Genomic DNA, 27,128 nt, shown 5'->3' with positions numbered 1-27,128 from the left:
GATTGTGAGGTTAAGTTCAATTTTATGGTCTGCCTGATTGGGAAAGGCAGAGAAGAAGAGAAATTTGAAAATGGAACAAAGGAAAGAGAAAACTGCAGTCAAACATTCCAGTGGGTCAACAAAAGAAGAGACAAAAGTCATCAAAAGAACAAAGTCTAATACACTAATCAGTACTCCAAACAGTAGCCAAGTGTGGGACGCAAACCTTAGAAGGAAAGTTTAGAAACACTTGGCCAAATGGGGGAGGCAGCTTGATGGATGAGGTCTCCAGGACTATAAACAAATCCAAATCATATTATGTGATGTCATCCATTGTTAAATTCTGCTACGTACTTCTAAAATTTTTATTTTTATACTGTATTGAGGATTTGCTCTATTCTATGTGTTGTATTGTATTGACCCTCTTCATTTTGACACCAACTGCACGCCCAACCTACCTGGAAAGGGGTCTCTCTTTGAACTGCCTTTCCCGAGGTTTCTTCCCTTTTTCCCCTCCACCTTATCGTGGTGGAGGGGTTTGCGTGTCCCAATGATCCTAGGAGCTATGTTGTCCGGGGTCACCCAAGGCAAACTGGTCCTAGGTGAGGGATGAGACAAAGAGCGGTTCAATGACCTCCAATGAAAGAAAAAATTTGGACGTCTTTTTCCCTTGCCCGGACGCTGGTCACCGGGGCCCCCTCTGGAGCCAGGCCTGGAGGTGGGGCTCGATGGCGAGCGCCTGGCAGCCGGGCCTGCACCCATGGGGCTTGGCCGGGCACAGCCCGAGGAGGTAACGTGGGTCCTCCTCCCCATGGGCTCACCACCTATGGGAGGGGCCAAGGAGGTTGGTGCAGTGTGAGTTGGGTGGTGGCCGAAGGCGGGGACCTTGGCGGTCTCATCCTTGGCTACAGAAACTGGCTCTTGGGATGTGGAATGTCACCTCTGAAGGGGAAGGAGCCTGAGCTAGTGTGCGCAGGTCGAGAGGTTCCGCTAGATATAGTCGGGCTCACCTCGACGCACAGCTTGGACTCTGGAACCAATCTCCTTGAGAGGGGCTGGACTCTCTACCACTCTGGAGTTGCCCCGTGAGAGGCCGAGCAGGTGTGGGCATACTTATTGCCCCCACTTGGAGCCTGTGCATTGGGGTTTACCCCGGTGGGCGAGATGGTAGCCTCCCTCCGCCTTTTTCCTGACTGTTGTTTGTGCGTATGCGCCAAACAGCAATTTGGAGTACCCACCCTTTTTGGAGTCTCTGAGGGGTGCTAGAGGGCATACCTTCTGGGATTCCCTCGCTTTGCTGGGAGACTTCAATGCTCACGTGGGCAATGACAGTGAGACCTGGAAGGGCGTGATTGGGAGGAATGGCCCCCCCGATCTGAACCCGAGCGGTGTTTTGTTATTGGACTTCTGTGCTCGTCACCGATTGTCCATAACGAACACCATGTTCAAGCATAAGGGTGTTCATATGTGCACTTGGCACCAGGACACCCTAGGCCTCAGGTCGATGATCGACTTTGTGGTCGTGTCATCGGACTTGCGGCCATATGTCTTGGACACTCGGTGAAGAGAGGGGCGGAGCTGTCAACTGATCACCACCTGGTGGTGAGTTGGCTTCAATGGTGGGGAAGATGCCAGTCAGACCTGGTAGGCCCAAACGTGTTGTGAGGGTCTGCTGGGAACGTCTGGCAGAGTCCCTTGTCAGAAGTAGCTTCAACTCCCACCTCCGCAGAACTTCAACCACGCCCCGAGGGAGGTGGGGACATTGAGTCCAATGGGCCATGTTCCGCCTCTATTGTTGAGGGGCTGACCGGAGCTGTGGCCGCAAGGTGGTCGGTGCCTGTCGTGGCGGCAATCCCCAACCCGCTGGTGGACACCGCGTGAGGGATGCCAAGCTGAAGAAGGAGTCCTATAGGACTTTTTGTCCTGTGGGTCTCTGGAGGCAGCTGATAGGTACCGCAGGCCAAGCGAACGGCTTCGTTGTTGCTGAGGCAAAACTCGGGCATGGGAGGAGTTTGGAGAGGCCATGGAGAACGACTTCGACGGCTTCGAGGAGATTCTGGTCCACCGTCCGCCTCAGGAGGGGAAGCAGTGCAGTGTCAACACCGTGATATGGTGGGATGGTGCCTGCTGACCTCACTCGACGCTAGGGTCGGTGGGAGGAGTACTTCAAGACCTCCTCAATCCCACTAACATGCCTTCCACGAGGAAGCAGAGCCTGGGGACTCTGAGGTGGGCTCTCCCATCTCTGGGACTGAAGTCACCGAGGTGGTCAAAAACTCCTTGGTGGCAGGGCCCCGGGTGGATGAGATACGCCGAGTTCCTTAAGGCTCTGGATGTTGTAGGACTGTCTTGGTTGACACGCCTCTGCAACATCGCATGGACATCGGGACAGTGCCTCTGGATTGGCAGACCGGGTGGTGGTCCCCTCTGTGTTCCAACTATAGAGGGATCACACTCTCAGCCTCCCTGGAAAAGTCTATTCGGGGTTCTGGAGAGGAGGGTCCGCCGGATAGTCAACCTCGGATTCAGGAGGAACAGTGTGGTTTTCCCTGGTCGCGAACAGTGGACCAGCTCTTCACCCTTAGCAGAGTCCTGAGGGTGCATGGGAGTTTGCCCGACCGGTCTACATGTGTTTTGTGGACTTGGAAAAGGCATTCGACCGTGTCCCTCGGGAATCCTGTGGGGGTGCTCCGGGAGTATGGGGTACCGGACCCCTGATAAGAGCTGTTCGGTCCTGTACAACCGTGTCAGAGCTTGGTCCGCATTGCCGCAGTAAGTCGAGCCCGCTTCCAGTGAGAGTTGGACTCTGCCAGGGCTGCCCTTTGTCACCATTCTGTTCATAACTTTATGGACAGAATTTCTAGGCGCAGCCAGGGTGTTGAAGGGGTCCGTTTGGTGGACTCAGGATTGGGTCACTGCTTTTGCAGATGATGTTGTCCTGTTTGCTTCATCAGGCCGTGATCTTCAGCTCTCTGGATCGGTTCGCAGCTGAGTGTGAAGCGGCTGGGATGAGAATCAGCACCTGCAAATCCGAGATCATGGTCCTCAGCCAGAAAAGGGTGGAGTGCCCTCTCAGGGTTGGGGAGAGATCCTGCCCCAAGTGGAGGAGTTCAAGTATCTCGGGTCTTGTTCACGAAAGTGAGGGAAGAATGGAGCGTGAGATCGACAGGCGGATCGGTGCGGCATCCGCAGTGATGCGGCTCTGCATCGGTCTGTCGTGGTGAAAAAGGAGCTGAGCCGTAAGGCAAAGCTCTCAATTTACCAGTCGATCTACGCTCCTACCCTCACCTATGGTCATGAGCTATGGGTAGTGACCAAAGAACGAGATAGGTAATACAAGCGCTGAAATGAGTTTCCTCCGCAGGGTGTCTGGGCTTTCCCTTAAAGATAGGGTGAGAAGCTCAGTCATCCGGGAGGGGCTCAGAGTAGAGCATCGAGAGGAGTCAGATGAGGTGGCTCGGCATCTGATCAGGATGCCTCCTGGACGCCTCCCTGGTGAGGTGTTCCGGGCACGTCCAACCGGGAGGAGGCCCCGGGAAGACCCAGGACACGCTGGAGGGACTATGTCCCGGCTGGCCTGGGAACGCCTTTGGGATTCTCCCGAAGAGCTGGAAGAAGTGGCCGGGGAGAGGGAAGTCTGGGCCTCTCTGCTCAAGCTGCTACCCCCGTGACCCAACCTCGGATAAGCAGAAGAGGATGGATGGATGGATGGTTTTTTTAGGAGCTGTTCCTTTTCTTCTTAGAGAGTCAAGGCTGGGGGGGCTGTCAAGAGGCAGGGCCTGTTAAAACCCATTGCGGCACTCCTTGTGTGATTTTGGGCTATACAAAAATAAATTGTATTGTATGGTATTGTATTATACTTTGAAAATTGTTTAGGAATGTCCTGAAATGTGGAATGTTGGTGACAACATCTCTACAGTCTTTCTTTTTTAAATCCTCTCCATGTTTGCTTAAAAGTGGAGAAGCGCCATTCTGTGTTCTTCTGGTAGTTTGTCATTGTAGACCCTTAGTGTTGCACCCTTTCCATTTCTTACTTATATATTTTTTTACAAATACAAAAAATAAATGAATAAATAGAAAAACATTATTATTTGTATAAAATTTTCAAACTTTTCATAGTTTGCAGATTTAAACTAATTTATTATTTTTGAACATGTGGCCATTTTTAAAATAAAATATTTTTCAATCTCGGTGATGTTGTGCTTTCATAAATGAAACTTCAGTGGCTCAGTGTGATCAGTGCTGTTTTTTTTACAGAGACGTTATTTATTAAAATAAGAACATGTGTAATGTCTTTATTTCCTTTACAGGAAGGGTTTCCTGAGCTCTGCTTGCTGTTACAAATATCTCATGGACTGTGGAAACCAGTGGAACTTCAATGAATATTTGAGGCTCACAAACAATGAGGTCCACGTGAACCCAATCTGGTCAGAGGAGACACTGAAGACAATGAGTGACTTTATTAAACACTCCTCAAAAAGAGTCAACATGATACTGGCCTGTGATGGTTACTGTGAGATACGTGAAAGATGTGTTCACTTCTTGTCAGACTGTCTGGGTTGGATGTCCTCTATATGGTAAGTAATGCAAAATGGTAATCTCCCTGTGTTTCTCACTTCTTATTTTTAATTTTTCTTGTTATTTTTGTGCGTCAGCTCGGCTCCCAGGTGCACAGTCTGATGTTCACCTGCGCCATTTAAAGATACAGAGCAGAATTAATGGCTCCTTTTATGCATATGTGGTTGATGTTTGGCTGGAGCAATCAGGTTCTTACTTTGAAATTCACCTTTTTTTAATATATGAATTCATTTAGCATCCCATTGATATTCTTTTTGTGTTTTGGAGGATTCTGGAATTCGGAGAATTCATATTTAGGGTTTAAAATTATTGAAACACTTCACTTCTTATTGTGCCATCATTTTGTTTTTTGTTGGCTCCACCATTTTGGATTTAGCCTGTATGTGCTTTTGCTGTATAGCTGTACAGAATAAGTAGAGGTCATGACCTTTGATGTCACTGTGTAGAGAATATAAAGGTCAGGGGTCACGCAGTTCCCAATTTTCTAAGGTTAGATACAAACATAAAAACTTGTCTGTATTAGTTATATTCGTCTTGGTTTTAAATTTCATCAATGACATTTTGTTTGTGGTACGTCTTTGTTTAGTGATTTGGCTCTGACAACAGGAAAGAAAAATTGTTGATTTTGATCTTTGCTCTCATATTTCATCTCCCAGTCTCTGTTTCAAAGTGTATCTGCCTTTTCTTCTTGTAAGCCATTACATTGTCAATGTATAATAAATCTAATGAACTCAAACTAAGATTGATGCATGAGACATATCTGAGACATTGACATTTGATGACACAATTGTCATTGATGAGAAAATGTGATGTTTTGTGTTTCTGATGAATTCATTGTGGTGTTTGTAAGAATGAAGTGAATTTGGAAAACAACAGAAAAAATATAAGCCCTTCATATCTACAGGGACTGTTCTTTTAAGGTTTTATGATTGCTATTTTGTTTTGTCGCAAGCTGACACTAAAATAAGCATACGCCACTGTCAATAATTATAAGAATGTTTAATTGAAGACTTCAGTCAAGCCATTTTCAGGAAAACACTCACAGATTATTATCAGCAAAGTAGCTGTAGAAGTAACATTCCCCTTCATCACTGAAAGACTTTGTAAGGTGTTTACTGTTCAAGTAATTGTTCTCATTTTCTTAGTGTGGTCCCCGGCCGGGACGCCCAGGAGGACCAGAGGAGGGCTTGTGCCTCCTCCAGACCGCGAGGGGGCGTCCGTCCTGGTTATGCTGGGGGCCATGGGTAGAGGGCTTGGAAGCCCAACCCTGTAGAGCCCGTGGCCACCGCCAGGTGGCGCCCAGGTGCCTGAGAAACTCTGGAGCCCAGCACTTCCGCCACACCAGGAAGTGCTGGGGGGAAGACGACAGGGGACACCCGGACGGCTTCGGTCGCGCAGTACACTTCCGCCACACTGGGGTGTGGCTAGGACTGATTGCCGGGAAACAGCTGGAGCCCATCCGGGTTCCCATAAAAGGGTCCGCCTCCCTCCAGTCAAGGTGGAAGTTGGGTGGAAGAAGGACAGAGCTGGAGAGAGGACTGGAGGCGGCCAGAAAGGCATTGTTTGACTGTAAGGCCTGGACTTTGGGGGATCGGTGCTGGAGGCACTGGGGATTGGAGTGCACGGTAAATTTGTATATAGTGTAAATAAACAGTGTGTTGGGTGAACTATGTTGTCCGTCTGTCTGTGTCTGGGCCAGAGTCCACATTAGTCAGAATCTTTCTCAGTGCTGGTCCTTCTCGTTTACTGTTAAAAGCCAAACCTCCACGTGTTGGTGGTGAGACACGTCCAGTATGAGATTTGGGAGATGATGGGTCAGTGCAGCGCTGGTTGGAGTCTGCAGGCTGGGCCGCGTTCAAAGGCTCCTTATCAGTCAAGAATGAATACACAGCAGTTGTCACAGACTTTATAAAGCTGATTGCAGATGATTGTCTAACAGAATACAAAGAGGCAGAGCCGGGACTCAGTCCTACCTGTGCAAGTAAGCTTCAGTTCTTCACCTTTAGGTTTCAAGTCAAGTCGATGGATTTCATCCAGCAAGTCAAGTTATACTTAAGAAGACTCGAGTAAAAGAGCACTTACAATATCTCCAATTAATCAAACTGTGGTGATGTCTGATGTGTACTAACATATAAGATGAGAGTTTCACAGTCACCTCTAGTAAACAGAAGACACACAAGTACAATAACTAGTAAAACATCCACGAACAAAGAAAATAGCACAGTGCAGTCTGTCCACCTTTTACAATTAAGTGGTCAGCTTTGAATTTCTTTTGAACATAAAAACATCCTCATGTCTGTCTATTTCAATTTAGATTTTCTGTTTAATTAAAACATTCGAGACCTGTAAAGTGTTATTTATTTTTATTATCTCTACAGCATTTCAGTAACAACTCCAACCCTGGAGTGTATTAGGCAGAATGGAGAGTGCCTTTTTATGTTACAAATCTCAATAATTTTATTTTACATTTTAAATTGGCTTGCAGTACTCAAATTTGAACTGGGTTTTTAAAAAAAAAAGTCTTGCATGAGAGAAGTTCCTTGCACATACCGACCATAAATTAGAGGGAACATTGGTGTTAGGATATATCGATTAAGGAAAGGGAATCGGGCTCATGAGCTGTCTGAGCATTTGCCATTAGAAGACTTTCAGTGTCAGAATGTCCAACAACACATTGCACTAGAAGCTCATAGAAGAGCAGTATAAAGGGTCTCTCGTACTCGTCTTTTATACACAAGCCTAGGGGGCATCTCCCTGCTGCTGATGAGATATGCAGGATAGTGAAGGATAATAAGGGGACACACTCAGTAACTGACTTTCACTGTTTAACTTTGGAGTGGAGCAAGAAAGTCCGGCAGACCACTGATGTCACTTCTCCCCATTTATCATGAATCCCACCTCTCAGGATATAAACAGCCTGTCAAAATATTATGAATTCAAAGTTGTCATGAATGGAAGGATGACTGGAGATCCAAAGAAAAGTTGAGGATTGCATCAAGCAGGAGGCACACACTCCCTGGAAGATGTTCATTAGAATTGCAGCTATATACTGTATAATGTATATAGATATACTGTATGTTATATCCTTCTATATATAAGCGGTCGGGATTGTCCTTCCGTCCCATGAGTGGAAAACGTAGCGGTATTCCACTTATCACAGACTTACTACTTGCAGCTTGCGCTACGAAGCGGCATGATGTGAGCAGAGTTCTGGTGCTCCCATCGTTCCCTTGCTTTTGTGCATGATGCGCTGGAAAAATAAACAAAATGATGTCTCTGGAAATAATTAATGTTGATGGAGTACAAATGCCTCACCGCATTGTAAATATCAGGGGGGTTCAAAAGGGCGACCTCAATATAGAAAAAAAGTTTAAATTTCCTCACAAAAATAACAGAAACTACGAGTATTAAAGTAATACCACTCAAATGCAATATAACCAAATTAATGAGTTTGTATAAAATATCAAATTGATCTACATATTGAATTGCCTTAAGAAGTTGTCAACTTAAAAGTCGGTCACCTTAAAAGGCGAGTCAGCCTAGTATTACATATATATTGTGGACCACCAAGGGGTGTACTGCTCCACAAACCCCAGACACAACAGACACAGAGCCCAGTCTTATGACACAGAACGCTTTTATTTCAGTGGGGAAGCGTTTTCCTGTTGCTCCCCACAACACAGTACAATATAAGCTCCAAATAACACACTTCTTCTTGTCAACTCCTCTGTCTCTTGTCCACCTCCACTCCTCCTTGCAAGTTTGTCCTCCACCTCCAGACTCTGGCTCGTCCCTGCCAGGATGACAAGCCCTTTTATATTGGCTAACTCGGAAGTGCTTCTGCTGTTCCGTCCACGTGGTCTGCAAGCACTTCCGAAGCACTTCTGGGTAAAGTTGAAACCTCATGCCATATGCCTCCTCCGCTGCAATCCTGGGGAGCTGCCATCTAACATTTTGGGTGAAGCAGTGCCCTATAGAAGCTGGTTTGCCCTGTCCTCCATTTCTTGGGCATCCTGGCTGAGTTGAGCTGCTGGCCGTCTCTTACAATATGCCTATGTTATATATTATGTATAACATACCTTATAAATATTATGTATATATTATGTACAGTATGACATGACCCCCTACCTCAGCTCAGACTCGTTGGGTCGGGCAGCCTGCACCGAGAGCTCATATACACGGGAGAGAGTATCCGCGTTGGCCTGCAAAGAACCCCCATGATAAACGACTGAAAACTGATATGGTTGAAGGTCTAAAAACCACCTAGTAACACGGGGGTTGTACTCTCAATGAACGGCCATCCACTGCAAAGCGGCATGATCCGTCACCAGGGTGAACTCCTGTCCTAATAGGTAGTACCTCAATTGGGTTACAACCCATTTAATTGCCAAGGCTTCCCACTCCACCACGGCATACCTGGTCTCCCAGTCTAGCAGTTTCCGGCTGAGGTACATAACTGGGTGTTCAGCACCATCGATGCATTGGCTCAGCACGGTACCTAGTCCTGTGTCCAACACATTGGTCTGAAAGGAAAAGAAATGTCACAAAATGCAGCGTCAGTTTTATCATCCCATACCTCTTTTAAAGGTGCCCGTTTCTTTGTCAGATTTGTCAAGAGCGAAGCAATCTCTGAGAAATGAGGCACAAAGCGACGGTAGTAGCTCGCTAAACCCAAGAAAGCTTGTGCTTGCCTCTAAGTCATTGGACAGGGCCATTTTGGAGTGTTGTGGTTTGATGGTTCGCCCCACCAGATAGCCTACATATTTGACCTCTTTTAATCCAAAGAAGCATTTCTTGGAAGCCCAGCTTGTGCTAGTGTGTAGAGAACTGTTTTAACCTGTAGTATATATTCCTTCCACGTGCCAGAATAGGTGACAACATCATCCAAATAAGCGGCACTATATGAATTGTGGGGTTGTAACAGTGTGTCCACCAGACGTTGAAGAGTCACTGGTGCCCCGTGTAACCCAAATGGAAAGACTGTGTACTGCCAATGCCCACTGGAAGTACTAAAAGCAATTTTTTTAACGGAATTTGCCAGTACCCTTTCGTCATGTCAAGTGTAGTTAGGAATTGCACATTACCGAGCCAATCAAGTAAATCATCCACTCTCGGCATCGGATATGTGTCAAACTTAGAGGCCTTTTTGAGATGCCGGAAGTCATTACAGAACCTCCATGACCCATTGAGTTTAGGAACCAGAACGATCGGACTGAGCAAAGGACTGTGGCTTTCTTCAATCACCCCCAGCTCAAGCAGTCCCAAGATTTCTAATTCAACTTCCATTTTCTTTGCCTCCGGGAGATGATGGGGGCGTTCCCTGGCAATAGCCCCTGGGTCTGTTATAATATTGTGTTCAATCAATGCAGCGCGACTTGGTTGCTCACTAACCACCTCCGGAATAGACACAACAGCATTTTCCAGTTCCTGTTTCTGTCTCCAAGTCAAATCCTTTCCGAAATTAAGGGTTTGATGTTTTATGAAAAGGGAGCAAGGCTGACTGGAGGAGGGATCAAGTTCCCTGTCCTTCCATGGTTTCAGAAAATTGATGTGATAAACTTGCTCACTCGGCCAATGATTAAGTTGTTTAACCAAACAATCAACAAATCCTTTTCTCTCCATAATTTCATATGAGCCTTGTCAATGGACCAATAATTTAGAATGGGAGGATGACATGAGCACCATTACATGATCCCCCGGGTGGAATTCCTGGAGGGTGGTGTTTCTGTTATAATATCGCGACTGGGCTGCTTGAATACGTTCTAAGTGTTCTGTTAATAAGGGTCTGATTTTAGCCAATCTATCACGTAACTGTGTGATATATTCTAAAATATTAGAGGAGGGAAGGACCTCTTCTTCCCATCCTTCTTTTAACATAACCAATAACCCACGGGGTTGTTTTACATACAATAGCTCAAAAGGAGGAACAGGCAAACAACACGAGAGGGAGCAACTGATCCCAATTCCTCCCATCCTCGCTAACTACCTTATGTAATATCTGTTTCAAAGTTTGATTAAGTTGTATTAAAAAATAGGTTTCAACATCATGTCTCTCAGTTAAATATGTCAAATGAGAAGGAAGAGACCGAGTGGCCTCTGTCTGCACCATTGTTGCAGCCCGCACCAATTGTGTGTATTTTTCTCCCATCTGCACCTTCTGGGTGCTTAGTTCTGCCATGATGGTAATCAGAACTGTGTTCAAGTCTTGCTCTTCAGTCCTCTTTTTCGAATGAATATATCCTTCCGACTACGCCAATTGTGATGAATTATAAGACTCCAACACAACAAAAAAGAGCTGGAGACCATTCCTGTATAATGTCCAAAGGTCTATAATGAAAAAAGACCAGAAATCATGACCAAAATACTGTATAGAAAATTGACAAAGCGCATATGCAAGAATGGCGTTTTTATACAATAAAATATGAAGGATGGAAGTTAGTTGGCAGGAGATGACATCATGGCTGTCAGATGGAAGTGATGTCATCTTTAGAAGCCAGAAGTGATGTGGAGTCAGAAGTGATGTCATCAAGGTGGAACCGGAAGTGACATTGTGACGATGGCGCTGGAAGTGACATTGTCTTTGGGAGTTAGAGGAGGATGTGACGATCGGTCGCCTTCTTGGGAACCCGGAAGTACTGGAGGTATTTTATGTTTCTTCTTTATGTCTGAAGAGAGAAAGAGGCGTTATTACCTTGGATCAATCCCTTGTCTCATGATATTTCACTCACCTCTGGGCATGCTGACTGCCTCCTAAACGAGCGTGTGTGACATATATATATATATATATATATATATATATATATATATATATATATATATATATATATATATATATATGCATATGCAGCAGTACTTCAATTAGTTAAAACCATATCTTCCAGCAGTCCCTACAGAGGCTCTGATTGGTCTTCTGTCTGGGGTGTAGGGGCTTTTGGGGTCAAAGGTGGTCAGAGTGGCTCTTGAAAGGAAGGCTGGTGTCCAAAGACAAAGGTGTTTTTTTTTTTTTTGTATTTTGTGTTCCATGTACCTGTCTGGCTGCTTTCTGTTGATTAACCGTACTTAGTCGCTGTGTCCTGGATTGTTTCGTTGTTGGGGTCTGGATTGTGTTCTGTTTACCTGTGTGCTGAGGACTAATAGTGGGGTCATGGCCTTCCAGCAAGAAAAGGAGCGCTCCTGAACCGTCCACCTGTCCACCCGTCTTCACCTTTTTCAGGGCCTAGCGGTAGGACTGTCCTTTCATTCTCTTTCAATGTATAGATCTCTGGACTTATTATCTTCATCATTTCATTACATCCGGTGCTGTTTTCCATGTACTTTGCTGTGAGGGGTTGTTTGTGTTTGTGGTTTAATGTAATATCGCCATAGGGGTACAGGGGTGGTTTTTTGTTGTTTTCATTTACTTCATTTAATTTCATTATATTCTTTAATTGTTGTTTCATCTCAGTGTGCATTATTTTGTCTCTGTTTCTGAGTGTGGGCGGGTCGGGCCAAGGCTGGGAGCGTCCCTGGGATCTCCTCTATAAAAATAAATAAATCGCCATCTTCTTGACGGTGTGAATCTTAGCAGCACCAGACCGCTACAGATTTTGGCGAGCTGGGTGGAAGCTAGGTTTTTTACACATTCCCTTCTAGTCCGATATCACTTACACCCACACAGTAGTCATGTCTGTTGAAAGCGCAGTGCGGGGTGAGGAGCTTGAGCTAAGTGTGCCGCTGAGTTATATGTGTCCGATTGTCAGAGCCCATCTCGAGGAGGAGTTGAGCCTCCTGGATATCCTGTGTGCCTTCAGCCTGGAGCAGCCCAAGACCTGTGAGGTTCTGCAAGTTGTCCTTGTCTGTTGTGGTGCCGATCTTACCTTGGTGCAAGCCACCTTGCCCCTCTTAGTGGTGCCCGTACAAGTGCGAGGAGAGGCAGTCGTAAATACAGGGAGTACTTATACCCTTATGAAATACAGCTTGTGGGAAAAGCTTGAAGTGCCTCATGAGCAGTTAAAACCCCTTATCAAGCGGGGTCATTTTTGCTAAATCGCTTGTAATTTGACCTCTCCAAATTAGAATCATTGCTGTTATTGAACTATCTGGAGTATAAACACATGTTTGGTCTCTTTGTAAAGGTAACATTCTCTAGTTTCACCCTTAGTAGTCAGAATCACTGTAGGTGTGACTGATCAAAAGTTATGCACATTAGAACTCACAGAAAAAATGAATTTTTTTGTTCTTGCCTAAGTTTTTTTGTGAAAATAAAGGCCTCTATAGCTGCAGTAGGTAGGTGGGGACAGAAACACACTATGTACCAACAGAATAACTTGTTGACTACTCACATTTCAAATTTGAAAAGAATACCTGTAAAAATGACATTTTTTACACCAGTTTTATGTGGGCATGTCCAGGTGGTTTTTAGAGGGACCTATGGTTTATCCATTATCCACATTTTGGAACGTATGGAAAAAGTGTAATAACTTTTGAATGCTTCAACCCACAGATATCAATGAGGGCTCTACTGAAAGCTTACACCTAAAGGAATCTACATCTACACACAGTGTCACTCTGTTAGTTATAAAAATAATAAAAACAATAAAAAATACACATTTCTATGTAAAAATAGTCAATACAAGTCTTATGGGCTAAAAATATATATATATTTTATTTTTTACTTTCTTTTTAATAAAATGCACACAAACTATATACATTTTTTTACAAACTGTTACAACACAGCTCAGCGTTTTGCCACTGATTGTAGCAATCCCTAGCAGGCAGAAAGCACAAGGGCGTGTCACATGTTGCTCTCTGCCATTAGACGTCTCCTGGTCCGATTGATCACTGTCACGCCGCGTACATGCCTTTACTACTTCATCGAGAGTGTATTTACGTTTATCTGTACTTTTATCCATATTTAAAATGCGAAAAAACTAGGTGAAATCACAATAAACAAGCACGCACCAAGTCTGCAGACTGGCACAAATGCCAGCTTCGCGCAGCTCCGATCGGTTTTGCTTACAAGTTAGCATGGCAAGTTACATATCGGCGTGCTCAGCTGCTCATTGGCTGTAAGTTTGGAGTGTCACTCACCGCGTCCAATCAAACTGGTAGATTCTACCAGGGTTTGGAGTTGTGCGTCATCGTTCAGCTGTCCGTGACACTCGTTGGCTATACGAGGTGCCAGTCACCCCCCAGACCCCTCGTAATTGGCCAACTTAGGTGTTGATCAGAAGCTAACACTTCCGTGTAACATGCTTTAGCATGGTTATTGCCGACAGAAACAAATTACGTCTGATATGACCAATAGAAATGAAAAAAAATTTAGGAGCTAGTCTCAAGTTAAGAAACGTATTCTGGAGTTTTTGTTCCTTTGAGGATCTATCGTGTTTTGGACCTAATCGTTTTACTGGATTATATTCCCTGGAGCCTTACGGACAGAATGAGATAAATATTGCTCGGAAATATTGATGTTTGACTTGCAGAGAGCCGTCAAAGGTAGGAAAAGTCAGCTCTTAAAAGTATTTACTTCTCTGTAAAAAAGGATTTAGTGTCAGTGCTGTGGTTGTTGTGTGTCAAAATGGTTTATATCATCAGAAAGATGAGACTCTGAATTTTCATTTGATGTGTAGTATGTCGAGGTGCATGACAGAGGGGCATGCACACATGGCTGTGACATGATTGTGATGTCGTCCAATCGTCGTTATGTACCGGGACCGGTACGTGTGCATGTTAAGTGGGAAAGTAAAATTCTTTCTCGTGGATGGAAGGGCGCACGGGGCAAAGGGCAGGGTTCCTATGAGGCTCTGCTTACATGAGACACACTGGGAGACAGAAGTTTACATCCTGAAGGATGACCACCTGTCAATGCCCTTATTACTAGGAATGGACTCTCTTATGTTGGTAGGTCTTGCCATCCAGCTGTTGCGGCTGGAGTACGAGTTGCTGGATGAGGAGGTCCATCGGTTTGGGATGAAGGCTCAGAGCAATCTGGTTAGGCCTAACTTGCATTATTACCTCGCGCAGTTGGTGGACAAGCCCAGCCCAGTAGAAAAGGCAATTCTTGAACAGCCGGAGCTCATTCAGCCTCTGCTTAGGAGGAGACGCTCTGTGTGGACAGACAAACTGGGTCGGACAGAGGTGGTGTGTCACCACATCCACACAGTCGACCCAGTCCCAGTTCAGCACAGAGCCTACAGAGTGTCACCTCTGAAAAGAGGAATAATCAAGGCGTGGGTCAACCAGATATTGGCAGGAGGGTTCATCGAGCCTTCCACCTCGCCATGGGCTAGCCCTGTGATGCTCGTTCAAAAGGAAGATGAGACCTACCGATTCTGTGTGGGCTATCGGGAGCTGAACCAGAAGACCTTGAATGATATTTACCCCATGCCACTCGTTCATGACATCTTGGAATCTTTGCATGGGGCAGCGGTGTTCATCTCCCTAGATTTGAAGTCCGGGTATTGGCAGGTGAGGATGGGGAAGAGTAGCATGGAGAAGACCGTTGTCATCACCCCGGAGGGGTTGTTCCAGTTTTGGGTGATGCCCTTTGGACTTAACAACGCAGGGGTGTCATTCCAATGGCTAATGGAGCAGGTCCTCCGGGAGCTCATTGAGAAGACCTGCTTTGTTTACATAGTTGACATCATTGTATTCTCCCCATCTGTTCAACAACATCTAAAGGACCTTGACCACATCTTCCAGCGACTGCGTAAGGGTCATCTTACACTCAACACCAAGAAGTGTAGATTTCTACAAGACCATCTGACTTTCCTCGGCCATGTGGTGTCGACAGACAGGGTCCGAGTGGACCCAAAGAAAATTAAGTCCATCTTGGACTACCCAGTGCCTCAGAAGGTAAAAAGTCTCTAACGCTTCCAATTTGTCCATGGGTTTGTCAACATCGCTGCCCCATTGTTCCAGCTACTGAGGAAGGGATCTCCTTGGGAGTGGTCGGCAGTGTGGCAGGACTCCTTCGAAAGACTCAAACAGGCATTGACATCACCACCAGTCCTGGCACAGCCTGATCCATCATTAACCTTTCAGGTCCACACTGACGCGAGTGACCTCGCGCTCGGCGCCGTTCTCTCTCAAACGAGTCAAGGAGAGGAGAGGGTGGTGGCCTATGCCTCGCGATCACTAAAGGGCGCAGAGTGTAATTATTCCACCACTGAGTGAGGAGTCAGTGAGGGCTTTGCCTTTTATATTTATAGATATATTTATACATACACACACATATACTCCCGAATGATTTTATATTCTGACGCTGACTTTACATATTCAGGTTTTGACTTTATATAATCAGGCTTTGATGTTATATATAATCAGGAATGACTTTATATATTCTGACACTGACTTTATATATTCAAGTTTTGCCTTCATATATTTTAAAGGACTTCATATATTCCGACAAAAGGAGTGGAAAGTACCAATGCACAGAATTCACTCGAGCTCCATATGCGCAAAGCATACAATTATTCAACTTAAAATTCTTTATTTGGTACATCTGTCTCATTTAAAATTGTCCAAAATGTTTCCAGGGCAAGATCCAACCTACAAATATTGCAATCAAGTTCCAGCCTCACTGGGTCACATGTTTTGGGCCTGCGCCAAATTAACATCATTCTGGACCAAAATCTTTAAATGCCTTTCAGACAGCTTTGGTGTCACAATCCCTCCTAATCCCAGCTGTGTTTGGTGGCCTCACAGAGGGGCTTAAAGCAGAGAAGGACAAACAAACTGTGATTGCCTTTACTGCACTACCGGCACGTATATTTATCTTGCTCAACTGTTAGAATCCTAACTCTCCTATTCTAAGTCAGTGGGTAACATATGTTATATACAATTTGAAATTGGAAAAAATCTAATTCTCATCCATATATAATTAATATATAATAATTATATTAATATATAATAATTCTATGCATTAATATTCTCCCTGTGCTTTTCTCCCACTCCAAAGACTGCAGGTTAGGTGGATTGCGCTTCAGCCCTAATTGGAGGTTTGTGGGTCCTTGGGTTGGCAGCCTCCCAGTATTGGGCCCAACTGAACAGAGTGACCATGTTTGGCATTTGGACGGATTGGATGAACCGGCAACTTTTCGACTACTTACTCAGTGCAGATCCCTTAAGCCTCAGAGCCCAACAGAGCAGAGTCACACACACACCGGCACTTTCCGATTGCACAGATCACACACACACACACACACGCACACGCAAGCACACGCACACACTCTCTGAAATGGATTTATTGGGTAAATATTGGCTGGGATACAGATCAATCCCGGCTGTCAAATAGTTTCCGTTCATAGACCCGCTAGTGCATAGGGATTCGTGAGACATCTCGAGAGGGCAGATTTGCCGACAGGGTCGTATCACTGCAGGAACAGATTTCCAGATTGTCCTCTTTTGTGGTGGAACATTTTTAAGGTGAACAAGAGGCACAATAATGTAATTATGACAAGATAAGTAAACTTCATGACTTTAAGAAGGGGGATTGTGTACTGTTGTGTACTGGTATTGATCCTGTTGGATCCACATCAATTTCGGGCTGAATCGCTGGGTCTGGCAGTCATAGAAGAGCGTATGTCTCCCGTGAATTATAAACTTAGGATTCCAGGGCAGCAGAAGCCCATACAAGTTTTGCATATTAACCTGCTAAAAGAGTGGCATGAACTGCACAAGGTTATGGTCATGTGCGCAACAATCCCTCAGACAGAAGTCATTTTTGGAGAAGGATTTGACTGAGACTCAGAAATCTGAGCTGGACTGCCACTTGTCTCTTTCATCTTAGTAAACTGACTGGCCTCTGACCCGTCACAGTTTCTGGATGGATGGAATGAAAGAGTCAGAAAAAGACTTTGAGTTTCTCAGAATGTATGGCAGTCTTGGGCCAATGGGACACGACAATTTAGGGCTGACTCCCCGCCATGTTCAGGTGTCATGCCCTTTGACCTGTTTAGGCATTAATTATGATCTTGTGACTTCTATGCTTTTCACAGTAACCCTCGGTTAGGTCAGACTTGATTTTTTGTCTTTGTGTGTTTATAAGTGGTATGTTGAGGTTCTTAGTTCTCAGTTTATTCTGGTTCTGATCTGTGATCTCTGAGTAGAACAGATCTTATCTAATGCTTCTGACTGGTATGTGGTAAGTAAAGCAGGTTTTTTTTTTTTTTTTTACAAGAAGTGTTTTTATAAGAAACATTTTTTTCATCATAAAATAAGAAAGCAAATCCTACCATCCTCATGTCAAGTGTCAACAGAACTTCAGACACACCAACATGTTGGTTATTTAGTACAATTTTAATAAACTGGGACTCCATGATTGTTTTTCCAGTCGTCTGGCCTGCTGCTGTTCCTTAATCAGTCCTCTAATAATACAATTTATCTGGCTATGGATATTTTAATGTTCCTCACATTAATTTCTTAATTTTTTTGGACAACATATGGTTAGCAGCCTGAATTAGAAGCTCTGTAAGAGAGCTGTAATGAGAGCAGGGCACCGAGCTCAGTAAGTCTTATCGATGAACTCCTTTGATAACCACATTGACTGCACACCTACATGTCCACTTCTACTTCAAGTCTATCAGACTCCAGGTCATCATGGTCTGTGCTTTAAAATGTCCTGTCTTTGTAATGCATGACTTTATCATTTCTCATTTCAGTTTTTTTTTTTTCTGATTTTTGCATTTTTTTAGTTTTTCTATAGGATTTAATGAGAAATCATTCATAACCATGATGGAGTTGTGTCAAAAGTATGATGGAATTACAGGAGGCTACAATCTGTATAAATTTGTAGAACTCTTTGGACCCCTGCCAAATAAAGTGGACTTCAAAGACACATCTTGGATTAGTCAGGTGGACTTCAGTTTTTTACAGAAGTATCTTCATAAGGATGTAACACAATGGCACACGTACAGTGAGAGTTTGTCAGCCCTGGATCAGTTCATTATCAGAACCCTCTTCAACATTTCAAGGTAAGTCAAAATGAGTTCTGATAATGTACTATGAACAGTTTGAGCCTTAACCCACCTACTTTTAAGACTGATTATTACAAACTGCTCACCTGGTGAGGGGATATCAGGGGTAGAAGGGGAATTAAGATGGCCAACATCACTGAAAGGGTCAGTAGTGGTCACTAAATAACTGACAGCCCCTGCAAAAGTCAGGAGAGTGGCAGCAGCCATAGTTTAAAGCAGGGGTTCTCAACATCGGTCTTGGGGGTCCTCTGTGGCTGCAGGTTTTTGTTCCAACCAGCTTCTGTTTTTAATTGGACCCCTGGGCTAATCAAGTGAAAATTTTTTTCCAGTTGTTTTTGGAAAAATGTAGAAATTAGAAAACTAGGTTTGGTTTTATATATTGTAAAATAAAAAGAAAAACAACTGTAAAGGTTTGGGGTTTCCGGCCCCGTATACTGAAAAACAATTTAGTAAATAATAGTGAATACAGTCAAGGTTGCACATTCGTGCCATTTAGTTGACCGGCCAAAGATGGCGGAGTGGGAGCATTTATGAGTAGGGACCGGAAGTAGTGCATGCTGGGTAGGAGCCGAGGTGGATAGTGGGATTGGTGACGTCATCAGGGACTGGCAGAGGAAGGGCGGAAGTAGTGGTGCGTGGGTGCTGATTCAGACTACTTCATGGCGGGGTGCGTCTTTGTTTCTGTGGAAACAAGAGAGGAAAGTTAGTACTCCATCAGACCCTTCTGGCATGAGAATTCACGATACCGTTTTAGATCCGTCCGCGGCCCCCTATTGGCGCGTGCGTGACAATATATATATATAAAAATGTGCCAAGCAGTTATATGGTAATAATGTTTTTTTTTTTGTTTTTCTCAATATTTTCATCTTGATTCACATTCTGTTTTTTGCTGGGTGTTCTAATTGTTTAATTCATTATTTTCTAATTAGTGGGTCTGACGCTAAAGTAGTTGCGGCCTTTTATTATTCAGTGTTGTTTGCCTGGCTGTCTGCTCTGCTCTGCTTGTTGTCATTAGTAAGATACAATGAAGGGAGCAAACTGCACAGAGAAAGGGCAAAATATAATAAAATCAATAAAAGGGAGTTAAGCATTTAAATCTCTAGCAAAAAAAGAAATATTTCTAAATGTCATAAATATAAAAATCATTCTGTTATGCTTTTCTAAATGTAGAATAAGAGGAGGAGGAAAAATAATATCAGCTAATTAAATGAGATCAGTGTGATCAGGTGTTGTCACTGATTATGAATCTGGTTAGATCAAAAACCTGCAGCTACAGGGGGTCCCCAGGACCAAGTTTGAGAACCCCTGGTTTAGAGGACCACCAAAACACCAGTTGGAGTCCTCTGAGCCACCACACCACACCTCAGCTCCTTGTATCTGATTGGTAGTTGATGGACAGTATGTGTGAGGACATGTCGCTCTGTCATGGTGGATGCTGCTAGATATGACAGACATGCTGTTTGTAGTTCACCTTCATAGCTATCAGACTGCACTTCATAGGCAGGGCTGAATGACACTTTGAGGTATCCATCTGTTCTCAGGACCTTCTGGTGATGGACATTGACTCGTTCTGAAACACGTTATTTAAAAAATAAAGGCAAAATCAGAAAGGTAGAGGAATGGCATCTGCATAAGAAAGAATTTGAATAGGAGCAGCTTCATGTAGAAGATGAGCCACATTAGTGAGGAGATGTGGGTTCAAGTAAAAAATCGGTGAAAAAATGTGATGTTTATAGTGTGCTGTAGACCCCCAAAACACGGATGACTGTGTTATTATACAAATTTAGAGCAAAACAAAAAATACGTCTAAATGAGGTTATTATACTGATGGGGGCCTTAAAACCCTACAAGTAGCACAGAATAGAGTGCAGGAAATAGAAATAAAAACACATTACTGTCATTTATGTTTTAAATGGTTAATCAATAGACTTGCAAATGTTTTAACTAATTTTTGACACACAGCCATTTTGAAACAGAAATATCCAAAGTCAGACTAACAAGCGACATTCGAGCAGAGGGCCGTATTGAGCGCAGGGCTGCTACAGAGAAGTCGGGCAGAACTTTTCTTGGGTGTAATTATGACGAGTCTGAATTTCATGTTTTGTTTTTCTTTATTATGGGTTTCCAACGTTGACTTTTTCCTTTAATAATTTATGATTAGGAATTTAAACTTAAAACAATGATGCTAATGAAGTCAGTATTCTAACTGCAGGTTTTTCTTTACAGTCAGGTTTGTACTTTTTCACTTTTTATGACTTTCTGGTTGCTTGTTCTTTCTGATATAGAAGTTCTGACAGTCACTGGACACAGTGGTCCTTTTGTACAGTTTGATTATTAAACGTGTTCTGTTCTTGTCATCATACTCAGGTGTTTAATGTCTCCTTCAAGAAAAACTCGAGTGTCACTCTCTGTGTGGTGGATTAAGTCAGTAAGACCCTTGTTGATAGACACGGCCACATTTAGATCAGCAGCACCGCGGTGGTACCAAAGGCTCTACGGGGTCCACCTCAGTGTCGACTTGTAAGCCATCACAATAGTGAATACGTAGATTAAGTATGCATGGACCCTAACCAATCACAGGCTTTCTAGTGGCAGGTCCGCTATGACTGACACATCTAACCTATTAGAACAATTCTTATCTTCAACATGTCTTTTGAGGAAGACAAATTAGTATTTGTAAGAAAACAACAAAGCATATCAGCAGATTCATTGTAAGGTCTGAAATGTTCTATTAACCTTGTATTAGTTTTCTGAGTGTGCAAAATATTAATTTCAGCAAATATGATTGCTACTACAAATAGTATAAGTCCTAGTGGTTGCATAATGGGGACCTGCAGGAGCCAAAGTAATGTGTGTGTTGGAGTTTGGAGAGTGTGAGGAGTACTGAAGTAGCGAAAAGGAGGCAAATCATGCTAGTTTAAAAAAGGAAAATGAAAATGACTACCATCTTATGCGGAATAAAACAAATAATGGAGAAGAAAGTGGTCTAAAACTGACAAGAACCTCACATCCAGTGTCCAGGATGAGGGGACACAAGGAAATCTGAGTCTGCCATCCTAAACTGTTTGCTCAATCATCTTTGAGTTATTGCTAACAGAACAGACATATGTGTGCAGCAGACCTCAACCCAGCAAACTTCTTCCTTGTGCTGCCAAAATCACGTCTAGTCCTTAAAAATCTAACATTCCACAATATGAAGAGCTGCCAATCCATAAGAAATTCAAGAAACGAGAGGAGGCCATTCAGTCCATATGTCACTCATTTGTTTATCTAATAGTTCAGCTGTCCAAACATCTTGTCCAGATCTTTCTTAAAGGTTGTCAAGGTGTCATCTTCAACTCCATGGCTCAGCAGTTTGTTCCAGGATCCCACAACTCTTAACGTAAAGAAGTTCTTCCTGGCTTCAGTCCTAAATGCACAATTTCCCAGGGTGTCCACAAGTACACGAGCCTCCATTTAGTCCTAAGAATTTGGCTGCATCTGCATTACTGATGTCTTTGAGAATTTTGAAGACCAGGATGAGGTCTCCATGCCGTCTCCTCTGCTTGGACTAAGCAGGCTTATTTCTCTGAGTCTCCTCACCTCTGCTCTGTGGTGTATTTTTTTTAGTAGAAGAAGCTAACGTGTACTTCCATTAAGACTTTATTTATCTAAGATGGTTTAATTTATCTAAATATAGTGTTGGTTCATTTTATATTTTTTCTGTGTTATTTGTTTTTGTCTGTGTGTTTGGTGAAGTGTCAGAAATGACACTAACTATGGATTGATGATGACCAAGTTCTGCATTAACTGAGCAGCAGCACAGCACTGACTCGGAGTGACTTTGAAACACACGACTTGTTACAGTTTGACTGAGATGAACAGATCTGTGACACTGGATGGCGTGTGACCACAGAACTCGAGTGCTCATCACTTCATTTAGCGGGAGATCGCCACCTGAGCGGCAAGCAGACGAGGTCACTCAGAGCCGACCATGTAAAGCAAGGAGACCATAAAGTGTCAGTCAACATTGTCAGGGTCATTTTATAGCACAATTCTATTGCCAAAGTTAAACAAAGTTCTATTAAATATCATAAAGCACACAATGAAGCTAAAAATCACAAAATAAACAAACAATAAAAAAATAAAGCAATGAAAACACATCCAAACAGAATCACACAGAATGAGAAGAGAACAAAAGCTCACAAAACTCCTTGAGCTGATCCACAGAGGCACGGCCAGAAGGTGGTCCCCTAATAAACAGTGGTAGTCTGTTCTAAAGCTGAGGGGCTGCTGCTGAAATCTGCCTTTGAATTACAATGAGAATGTGAAATATTATAAAGTTACTGTCCTGATGATCATAAACACCCGGATACAGACACTGGACAGAGAAATTCAGTGAGGTAATGGAGAGCCAAAGTGGGCAGCAGCATCTTAAACTGTATCGTCTACCTCACCAGAAGCCAATGGAGAGTGGTCAGAACTACCAGTATACTGACCTTCATCACAGTGAATGGCTACATAAGAGTCCTTGAACCTCTTTGGCATTAACCCCTAGCATTCGTCAGGCTCAGAATTCGATGTAATTACAGTTATTCCTGACTCAGAATTGGGGTCACAGTAATGAACAGCCATTACAGTGTAAAGACTGAATAACTCTCAGGACAATATTCTGCTGCCTTCTAGTGGATAAAATTACATCATGCTGCAAAAGTAACCCCAAAACTTTTAGGTAACTCATCAATATTCATGAATGAGGCGGAGCCTTCAACTAAACCACAATGGCACATAAATGAAAATCTGTAAAGCCAGGTTTGGAACAAATTGAAAGGAACTATTAGCTGAATCAAGTGATAGTGATGGTCATGAGACGTAGACATGATTAGTGAAACTGATATACAGTTGTGCTTGAAAGTTTGTGAACCCTTTAGAATTTTCTATATTTCTGCATAAATATGACCTAAAACATCATCAGATGTCCTAAAAGTAAATAAAGAGAAACCAGTTAAACAAATGAGACAAAAATATTATACTTGGTCATTTATTTTTTGAGGAAAATGATTGAATATATTTGGGGAGGCAAAAAGGGAGGGTGGGGGGTTAAGGGGGGGAGAGAAAGAGAGCAAGCTATATCTATATCTAATCTATCCTTTTACTAATTATAACTACCAATGTAACAATAGGTTGCATGGCAATAACTATTGGGGAAATAGGAAATTAAGGCTGAAGTTGTCTCACTTCCAGTTAAGACTATAAAATTACATCAAAAATTCAGAATCAATGTCTCCATGATGGGACAGTTAGCTTCGTAAGCTGGAATGTTAAAGGCCTGAATCACAAATTAAAGAGAAAGAAAGTACCCTCTCACCTAACAAGTTTAAACGCTAAAATAGTATTTTTACAGGAGACCCACTTACTAAGCAAGGATCAGTTCCAGCTGCAAAAGGACTGGACTGGCCAAATGTTCCATTCTAGTTTTACAAAGAAAACTAGAGGTGTGGGAATTCTTATACATAGAACAGTACCATTTATAGCATCAGATGTAGTATTGGATCCTGAAGGGAGATATGTGATGGTCATGGGAGACTTATCTAACTGTAAAATGATTTTGATAAATGCTTATGCACCTAATGTTGATGATAAGGAATTTATACAAAATTTATTTGCATCCATTCCCAATTTGAACACTCATAAAATTATAATGGCTGGGGACTTTAATTGTGTTTTAAATCCACTCTTAGATAGGACTTCTATCACAGGGGGAACAACATCTAACACTGCAATGATAATTACAAAGTTTATAACTGATCACAACTTATCAAATCCCTGGAGGTTTTTAAGCCCAAACTCAAGAACAAATCCTTTCTACTCATCAGTACATCATTGCTACTCAAGAATTGATTATTTCTTTATAGATAATAATTTCTTGCCTTTGATTAAATCTTGCAAATACGATGCTATTGTTATTTCTGATCATGCACCTCTGATCTTGGAGATAAAGTTACTATGCCCCACGCACTCACCTCGCAGAGGTGTCTCAACCCGCTTCTATTAGCAGATGAGAATTGTACAGAATTTATTTCCAAACAAATCAGCTTCTTCCTAGAGACAAATACATCCTCAGAGATTTCTGCAGGAATACTCTGGGAAACTCTTAAGGCCTTCTCAAGATGACAGATTATCTCATATCTTTCCCACAGAAATAAATTAGAAACCAAGAGGTAAAAAGCAAAATTACTAGAATAGATGAAGAACATACCAGGCTTCCAAGCGAGGCTCTACGTAGGAAAAGGCAGGCTTTGCATTCAAAATTAAACCTCTTGACCACTAAAGAAACTGAACACGAACGGAGACAAAATCATCGACCACAAAAATATAATGCACACATTCAGAGTCTACTATAAATCCTTATATTCTACTGAGTTTAAAGAAGACAATACACAATCTAATACATTTCTGGATACATTACAGATACCAGTACGGAGGAACTCGATAAACCTCTGGTGTTATCAGAATTACTAGATGTTATAAAGGCACTTCAAGGCGGGAAAGTAGCAGGCTCTGATGGTTGCCCTGCAGAATTTTATAAGAAATTCTCCGCTCAGCTAGCTCCCCTCCTATTAGCAACATTTACAGAAGCCAGAGACAATCAAACTCTTCCTCAAACTTTTTGCCAAGCATTAATCACAGTTTTTCCGAAACAAAATAAGGACTTATTACAATGTGTTTCATACAGACCAGTTTCACTTTTGAATAATGACGTTAAGATACTCTCAAAAATCATAGCTAGAAGGATGGAGAAGGTGCTCCCTTCGGTAATATCACAAGATCAAACTGGATATATCAAGGGCCGACACTTATCTTCAAATTTTCGATGCCTGTTTAATGTAATATACTCACCACCTAAATCAAACACCCCAGAAAATTTATCATTGGATGCAGAAAAAGCATTTGAAATGATTGGATGGAAATACCTTTTTTTTACATTGGAGAAATTTGGGTTTGGACCGAACATTTGTGCATGGATCAAATTACTGTATACCAATCCAGAAGCTTCTGTTTGTATCAACAACATTTGTTCACACTACTTTAAACTAGAATGTGGTACCAGACAAGGATGCCCCTTGTGATATGGTACTGTATATATCAGACCCACAAAAGTTTGTTCCAGCAGTCTTAACAGCACTCACAGAATTTCAAAAGATCTCTGGTCTCAGAATTAATCTAAATAAAAGTGTACTTTTTCCAGTGAACTCTCAAGCATATAATATTAGATTAGATACCTTACCTTTTATCATTGAAGAACAGTTTAAATACCTCGGGGTAAACATCACAAGTAAACACAAAGCTCTTTATCAACAAAATTTCGACGTCTGCATGGAAAAAAATAAGCAAGACTTGCATAGATGGTCAACCGTTCATCTCACTCTAGCTGGAAGAATTAACACTGTTAAGATGAATATTCTTCCTAAGCTCCTTTTTTTATTTGGAACTCAAAACTTCCACGCATCAAAAGAGTGACCCTACAAAGACAAAAGGCAGAAGGCGGCATGGCTCTACCTAACTTCCAGTTTTATTACTGGGCAGCAAACATACAAGCGATAAAAACCGGGACACAAATAGAAGAACATACACAAGCTTGGTCCGCAATAGAAGTAAAATCCTGCAGTACTTCTTTGTATTCCTTGCTCTGTGCTCCAATAAACACACGTTATCGGCAATACACTAATAACCCAATTGTGCTTCACTCACTCAGAATATGAGCCAATGTAGAAACTATTTTAAGACAGAGAAGCTTCTATCTGTGGCACCTCTGCAAGAGAACCACCTTTTCCAACCTTCACAAACATATGCAGTTTTTAATATCTGGAAAAAAATTTGGGATTAACTTGCTTAGAGATCTTTATATAGACAACGTCTTTGCATCCTATGAACAATTACATTCCAAATTTAACATTCCAGCTACACATTTCTTTCACTATCTTCAAATCATGAACTTTGTTAAACAGAACCTGCCTGATTTTCCTCGTCTTGCACCCTCATCCATGCTGGAAAAAATATTGTTCAATTTCAAGGACTCAAAGACACCATCTCTGCAATATATAAAATCATTTTACAGTCCCTCCCTTATAAAGATCCAAGAGGACACTGGGAAAAAGATCTTTCAATTAATATATCGGAAAAGAAGTGGAAAGTAGCAATGCAGAGAATTCACTTGAGCTCCATATGCGCAAAGCATACAATTATACAACTCAAAATTATATATCGAGCACATCTGTCTCGACTAAAACTCTCCAAAATGTTTCCAGGGCTGTGATGATCCAACCTATGAACGTTGCAACCAAGCCCCAGCCTCGCTGGGTCACATGTTTTGGGCCTGCACCAAATGAACATTATTCTGGACCAAAATCTTTAATTACCTTTCAGACAGCCTCGGTCTCACAATCCCTCCTAACCCATTAACAGCTGTGTTTGGTGGGCTCACAGAGGGGCTTAAAGTGGAGAAAGACAAACAAACTGTGATGGCATTCACTACACTTTTGGCACGCAGACTTATGCTGATAAACTGGAAGAACCCAAACTCTCCTCTTTTAAGTCAGTGGGAAACTGATGTTTTATACTATTTGAAACTGGAAA

General features: G+C 42.8%; 1 protein-coding gene across 1 annotated transcript in view; it reads left to right on the top strand.

Annotated features, from left to right (window-relative positions):
- Window positions 1-4,305: 4,305 nt before the first annotated feature.
- The window catches only part of LOC120517421, a 47,731-nt gene continuing 24,908 nt past the window's right edge, over window positions 4,306-27,128 (top strand). Inside the window, exons 1-2 of the mRNA XM_039739751.1 lie at window positions 4,306-4,556; window positions 18,231-18,509. Of these exons, the coding sequence (XP_039595685.1) occupies window positions 4,330-4,556; window positions 18,231-18,509 (506 nt within the window). The 5' untranslated portion in view covers window positions 4,306-4,329. The remainder of the gene's footprint in view (window positions 4,557-18,230; window positions 18,510-27,128) is intronic.

The sequence above is a fragment of the Polypterus senegalus genome, chromosome 1 (assembly GCF_016835505.1).
Source record: "Polypterus senegalus isolate Bchr_013 chromosome 1, ASM1683550v1, whole genome shotgun sequence".
NCBI lineage: Eukaryota > Metazoa > Chordata > Cladistia > Polypteriformes > Polypteridae > Polypterus > Polypterus senegalus.
This window is presented reverse-complemented; position numbering and strand designations above follow the sequence as displayed.